The sequence below is a fragment of the Sceloporus undulatus genome, chromosome 10 (genome assembly GCF_019175285.1).
Source record: "Sceloporus undulatus isolate JIND9_A2432 ecotype Alabama chromosome 10, SceUnd_v1.1, whole genome shotgun sequence".
NCBI lineage: Eukaryota > Metazoa > Chordata > Lepidosauria > Squamata > Phrynosomatidae > Sceloporus > Sceloporus undulatus.
The window spans coordinates 16,527,663-16,534,214 of NC_056531.1; the positions used below are offsets into that span (position 1 = coordinate 16,527,663).

The 6,552-nt window shown below is 49.0% G+C and overlaps 1 protein-coding gene across 1 annotated transcript in view; it reads right to left on the reverse strand.

Annotated features, from left to right (window-relative positions):
- UBA52 (ubiquitin A-52 residue ribosomal protein fusion product 1) overlaps positions 1 to 6,552 on the reverse strand; it is an 11,619-nt gene that overhangs the window by 3,638 nt on the left and 1,429 nt on the right. Inside the window, exons 3-4 of the mRNA XM_042442148.1 lie at positions 1,979 to 2,000; positions 902 to 988 (exon numbers count right to left, since the gene is read on the reverse strand). Of these exons, the coding sequence (XP_042298082.1) occupies positions 902 to 988; positions 1,979 to 2,000 (109 nt within the window). The remainder of the gene's footprint in view (positions 1 to 901; positions 989 to 1,978; positions 2,001 to 6,552) is intronic.

Genomic DNA, 6,552 nt, shown 5'->3' on the forward strand with positions numbered 1-6,552 from the left:
TTTTGAAGGGATGTCATATTGAGGAGGGAGCAAGCTTGTTTTCTGCTGCTCCAGAGACTAGGACCCGGAGCAATGGATGCAAGCTCCAGGAAAAGAGATTCCACCTCAACATTAGGAGGAACTTCCTGACAGTAAGGGCTGTTTGACAGTGGAACAAACTCCCTCGAAGTGTAGTGGAGTCTCCTTCCTTAGAGGTCTTCAAACAGAGGCTGGATGGCCATCTGTCGGGGATGCTTTGATTGAGAGTTCCTGCATGGCAGAATGGGATTGGACTGGATGGCCCTTGCGGTCTCTTCCAACTCTACAATTCTATGATTCTATTGATTTCAGGAGGGCAGATTTCCGTTAAACATCAGAATAAACTTCTTGACAGTGAGAGCGGTTGGGTATTGGAACAAATTACCTAAAGAGGTAATGGGGTCTTTCTCTGGACATCTTCCAAAGACACCGCTAGAGCTGCTCTGGCTGGAGTTGCTGCAGTAAGCAGGATGCTGGACTTGGCCTGTAGGGCCTCTTCCTAGTCTAGGATTCTGCAATTCTATACTTTCTGCCTCTAGGAGAGGTAACAGAAACCCACTGGCTTTTTCTCAAGTGACACTTCTGGTTTGTATGCACAGACAGAATGATGTCGTGCAGCACTTCTTAATACTATCTGTCATAGGCCACTGGTAGGAGTTTCCCCACAATGTGGCAAGGACTGGTCCCATATTTGTGCCTGTTGGCAACAACTGCTTCTCTTCTGAAACACGATGCGGGCCAGCAGCCAACAGCTCGTGTTCCACGGACCATGACTTTGAGTCGTGCTGCTCCAAAGAAAGCAAGTCTGGCAGGTCTTTTAGACAATTTGGATTTCACTTCAGCATTGTAGGGAGAGGAGTGTCACCTTGTGTTAGAACCATACCTTTCTGGATGTTGTAGTCTGAGAGTGTGCGCCCATCCTCCAGCTGCTTTCCCGCAAAGATCAGACGCTGCTGGTCAGGAGGGATCCCTGAAAAAAACAGACAAATTATGAGCCTTCATGATGGATGACAGATGAAACGGAAAGAGTCAGCATGGTACAATGAGTTGAGCATTGGACTAGGACTCTGGCGACCAGGTTCTAATCCTGGTTTAGCCATGTAAACCCACTGGGTGACCTTGGGCAAGTCATACTCTCTCAGTCTCAGAGGATGACAATGGCAAACCATTTGTAGAAACTTTAAAACCCCATGATAACAGGTAGCGTGATAACAAGACCTCTGTTACTCACAGCAGCTGCTGCCTGATAAATCCAGAATAGGAGACCTTTCACAACCCGTGTTTCCCACATTTTATTGAATATATAGGGATTGTGAATACAAACGGGTCACGAATGCATAACTCTAGGTTGCGCATTTGTAACTGCGTGAATTCCAGACTGTGAACTTAATTTGTACTTCCAGACTTATAGCGGATCTCAGCCTATTGCTATCCGGACATTTCGAACGCCATTCCCCATCATTCCCAGCCAACATGGCCAAAGCTCAGGTATGATTTCAGCTGTGGTGATTTCAGCTGTAATGTGGGTGTTGGATACAGTCTTTCCCACATTGTTGTGTGCCTTCGACTCATTTCCAACTTATGGCAACCCTATCGCAGAGTATCAAAAAGGGAAATAAATGGGTCCTAGAGCAAATCATGCCTGTACTCTCCCAATAAGCCAAGAGCACTAAACTGAGGTTGTTGTACTTCAGGCATATTACGAGAAGACATGACTCATTAGAAAAGGTAGAATGCAGTAGGAAGAGAGGCCATATTACAGATGAATAGATGCAAATAAGGAAGCCATGGCTGTCCTGAGCTTGCAAGATCTGAGCCGCAGTGTCAATAACAGGGTCTCCATAACTTGACAGCAATTAACAATAACATTTTGGGTTGGTAGTGCCAGCATCCTGAGGCAGCCGCTGTCTGTTTCTCGCTCTTTTGACACATCAAATTAAACCTCAAGCTGCCCACTCACCTTCTTTGTCCTGGATTTTGGCCTTGACGTTTTCAATGGTGTCACTGGCTCCACCTCAAGAGTGATGGTTTTGCCCGTCAGGGTTTTCACAAAGATCGGCATTGTGGCACTAAGTGTTACCTGGGAAAAGGGAGAGGACATAACTGTTAAGCCAATGAAAATGATTACATCCATGCTGGGGAGACCTGCGAGAACCCCTGTCTAGGAACCTCTAGGTCCTCCAGGACAACTCTATGGTCAACGTCCAACATATACTGACCATAGAAACTGCACTGGAGGAGCTACAAAGGCCTAGTAGAGCGTCCTCTCTAGGTCCTCCAGGGCAACTCTATGGTCAACGTCCGACAGACCTGGCCATAGAACGCACTAGAGGAGCTACAAAGCCTAGAAGAGTATTCTCTCTAGGAATCTCTGAGTCCTCCAGGGCAACTCTATGGTCACTGTCCGACAGACACTGGCCATAGAACTGCGCTGGAGAACTACGAAGGCCAGAAGAGTATTCTCTCGAGGATCTCTAGGTCCTCCAGGGCAACTCTATGGGACTGTCCGACAGACATGGCCATAGAACGCGCTGGAGGAGCTAAAGGCCTAGAAGAGTATTCTCTCTAGGAATCTCTAGGTCCCCAGGGCAACTCTATGGCAACGTCCGACAGACACTGGCCATAGAACTGCGCTGGAGGAGCTACGAAGGCCTAGAAGAGTATTCTCTCTAGGAATCTCTAGGTCCTCCAGGGCAACTCTAGTGACTGTCCGACAGACACTGGCCATAGAATGCGCTGGAGGAGCTACAAAGGCTAGAAGAGTATCTCTCTAGGAATCTCTAGGTCCTCCAGGGCAAACTCATGGTCAACGTCCGACAGACACTGGCCATAGAACTGCACTAGAGGAGCTACAAAGGCCTGAGAGAGTATTTCTCTCTAGGAATCTCTAGGCCCCTCAGGGCAACTCTATGGTCAACGTCCGACAGACACTGGCCATAGAACTGCACTAGAGGAGCTACAAAGGCCTAGAAGAGTATCTCTCTAGGAATCTCTAGGTCCTCCAGGCACTCTATGGTCAACGTCCGACAGGACACTGGCCATAGAACTGCACTAGGAGCTACAAAGGCCTAGAAGAGTATTCTCCTAGGAATCTCTAGGTCCTCCAGGGCAACTCTATGGTCAACGTCCCGACAGAACTGGCCAAGAACTGCACTAGAGGAGCTACAAAGGCCTAGAAGAGTATCTCTCTAGGAATCTCTAGTCCTCCAGGGCAACTCTATGGTCACGTCCGACAGACACTGGCCATAGAACTGCACTAGAGGAGCTACAAAGGCCTAGAAGAGTATCTCTCTAGGAATCTCTAGGTCCTCCAGGGCAACTCTATGGTCAAGTCCGACAGACACTGGCCATAGAACTGCACTAGAGGAGCTACAAAGGCCTAGAAGAGTATTCTCTCTAGGAATCTCTAGGTCCTCCAGGGCAACTCATGGTCAACGTCCGACAGACACTGGCCATAGAACGGCCACTAGGAGGAGCTACAAAGGCCTAGAAGAGTATTCTCTCTAGGAAATCTCTAGGTCCTCCAGGGCAACTCTCATGGTCAACGTCCGACCAGACACTGGCCATAGAACTGCACTAGAGGAGCTACAAAGGCCTAGAAGAGTATTCTCTCTGAGGAATCTCTAGGTCCTCCAGGGCAACTCTATGGTCACTGTCCGACAGACACTGGCCATAGAGAACTGCGGCTGGAGGAGCTACAAAGGCCTCAGTAGAGTGTTCTCTCTAGGAATAATCTCTAGGTCTTTCAGGGCCAACCTTTGGTTAACGTTGACCCAGAGTTGTGCTGGAGGACCCAGATGTTCCTAGAGAGAAACATATTAACAAATCCGTGCATAATCAAATCTGCAAAAGCCGAAGCCGCAAATATGGAGGGACGAGCGTCCCATTAAAAGCATGCAAAAGGCGTACATTAAAACAGAACCAGATTACTAACAATATTAAAGCACACTACACCCTTCCCTTCTCCGTTTGTGTGGAGCCTTTAGGGCCAAAGGGCATAAAAACAATGATAATAAGAGGTGTCAGCTGAGCTTCTGCAGCCTTCTTCCTTTGAAAGATACAGTCTGTAGAATCAGCAGAGTCGCCAAATGCAATCTGAGGAAGTGGCTCGAAGCCTAGGAAAGCCCATGCTGCCAACCTCTTTCTCCCAAAGGTGCTCCCAAGGCCTCATGGAGCCATTATAGCTAGAGCAAGCGCGACAACAACCGGGGTTCAGAATGCACTGGCGACGGAAGGCTAAGCCACCCACCGGCCACGCGGCTCCTGGCGGCCTCTCCTCGCGCAACGGAAAGGAGAGAGAGAGAAAGCACACCCGCCGGAAGCGGAAACAGTTCACACTTCCGCCCTCTCAGCTCCTCCCCCACGCGGCGGCGGGACCACCAATTCCGCGTCCTCCTTCCTACGCACGTCATAACACGTCGTCGCGGCAACGGCATCTCCCCGCCTCCGCGTGACGTCACCAGTCACCAAGGCCCGCCCCCTCGAAAACTGCTTCGATGAAGAGAAAAGTAGAGATACGAAAAATATAGAGTGACGCGTTGTTTCGGCGTTCTCGCGGTAGTTCCCCCAAAGCGTGCCCTTGAAAGAGGTGTTGGACTTCAGCTCCCAGCAAGCCTCAACCGTGTTGGCCAATACAGTGGAATTCTGTGAGATGACAGTCCCAAAAGCCTGTGAGAGAAAAGCAGTAGTGGTCCCCAAACTGTGCTCTTGAAGGGATGTGGACTTCAGCCCCCAGAAGCCTCAGCCATGTTGGCCAATAGCCTGGATTCTGGGAGTTGAAGTCCAAAGCCTGTGAGGGAAAGCAGGAACAGTGGTCCCCAACTGTGCCCTCCAGAAGCCTCAGCCATGTTAGCCAACAAAGTGGGGATTCTGGACAGTTGAAGTCCAAATCTTATGAAGGAAAAGTGGACTAGTGGTCCTCAAACTCTAACCTTGAAGAGATTTTTGAACTCAGCTCCCAGAACCTCACTCATCATGGCCAATAGAGTGGGATTCTGGGAGTTGAAGTCCAAACTCTGTGAGGGAAAAGCAGGAGGAGAAAAAGCAGGCAGCATCAAGCAATGGCCTCCTCAGGGTTGGGCCTCACACCATTAACCTCTCCTCCATTTCACACCCTCCAGCGTGGTCCCCAAACTCGCTTTAGGGCATTTTGGACTCCTGCTCCCAGAATCCCACACTATTGGCCACATGGTTATGGCAGTTAAAAGTGGTATCAAACTGCTTAACTGTGAAGTGTGAAAAAGAGATTTTCTCTCCATTCCCTATGGGTGCATTCCTGTGTGTTGCCTTCAAGTCATTTCTGACCCTAAGGATAGATCCACATTGGAGAAATAACCGGTTTGGCACCACTTTACTTGTTTCTGGCTCAAGGCTAGGGAATCTGGGAGTTGGAGTGTGTTGTGGGGCCCAGAGGCGGAGCAGAGCTCCGCTCTGGTCCCACAACAAACTCCAACTCCCAGAACTCCATAGTCTTGAGCCAGACAACAAGTTAAAGTGGTGCCAAACCGGGTATTCCTCCATGTGGATGCAAACCTCTGGTTTTCTTGGCAAGATTTGCTCAGAGGGGGTTGCCATTGTCATCCTCGGAGCTGAGAGAGTGTGACTTGCTAAGGTCACCCAGTGGGTTTACATGGCCGAGTCAGGTTTCGAACCTGGTCTCCAGCGTCATAGTCCCACAGTCAAACCAATCATTCTGCTTATTCCCAGTGTAGACTCTGAGAGCGGTAGTCCACAAAGCCAACTTTCCAAGCTTGTTCACTCCATATGGCCATTGCCACATTATTGAAGGGGTGCTCCATGTTGTGGGGACTGCAACACCCAGCATTCATCATTAGGAGTTGTTTGGAGATGGGAGCCGATGCCCATGATGTTCTCCCACTATGGCCCAGGTGCGATGGCTCGTTCATGCGACAGTCCAGTATGGATGTTATCCAAATAGTGTAAATGGGCATGCTCCCTTCTGTCCCCTCCCTATCCCTAAACATCTGTTTGTCCACACTGTGATCCATTGTGGCTGAATAGCGGGGTATAAATACTCAAAATAAAAAGAGACGAATGTCACTCAGTTTCCAGAACAGAGGAAGTCATGGCATGTTCAAACACAAACAAAGAGTTGAAAGAGAACCCAAGGGCCATCCCGTTCACCTGCTGCCATGCAGGAATACACAAGACACATACGGTCAGCATTCTACCTTTTCCAGTATGTTTTTGCTTGTTTGAATAAATAACTTGGAATTACACATTGATAGTTAATGTAACACCTATGTATGGGGGGCTTCCCTAATCCTTCCCTTTAGGGTTCATAGAATCCTAGAGTTGGGAAGACCGCAAGGGCCATCCTCCAACCCCATTTGCCATGCAGGAACTTACAATCCAAGCATCCCTGGCAGATGGCCATCCAGCTTCTGTTTAAATAACCCTCTTAAAAAGAAACTCACCACCCTTCAATGGAGCATTTTCCATTGTCGAACAGCCTTATTGTCCGAATGTTGAGGTGGAATCTCCATTTCCGTAGTTGCATCCATTTTTTTGCGG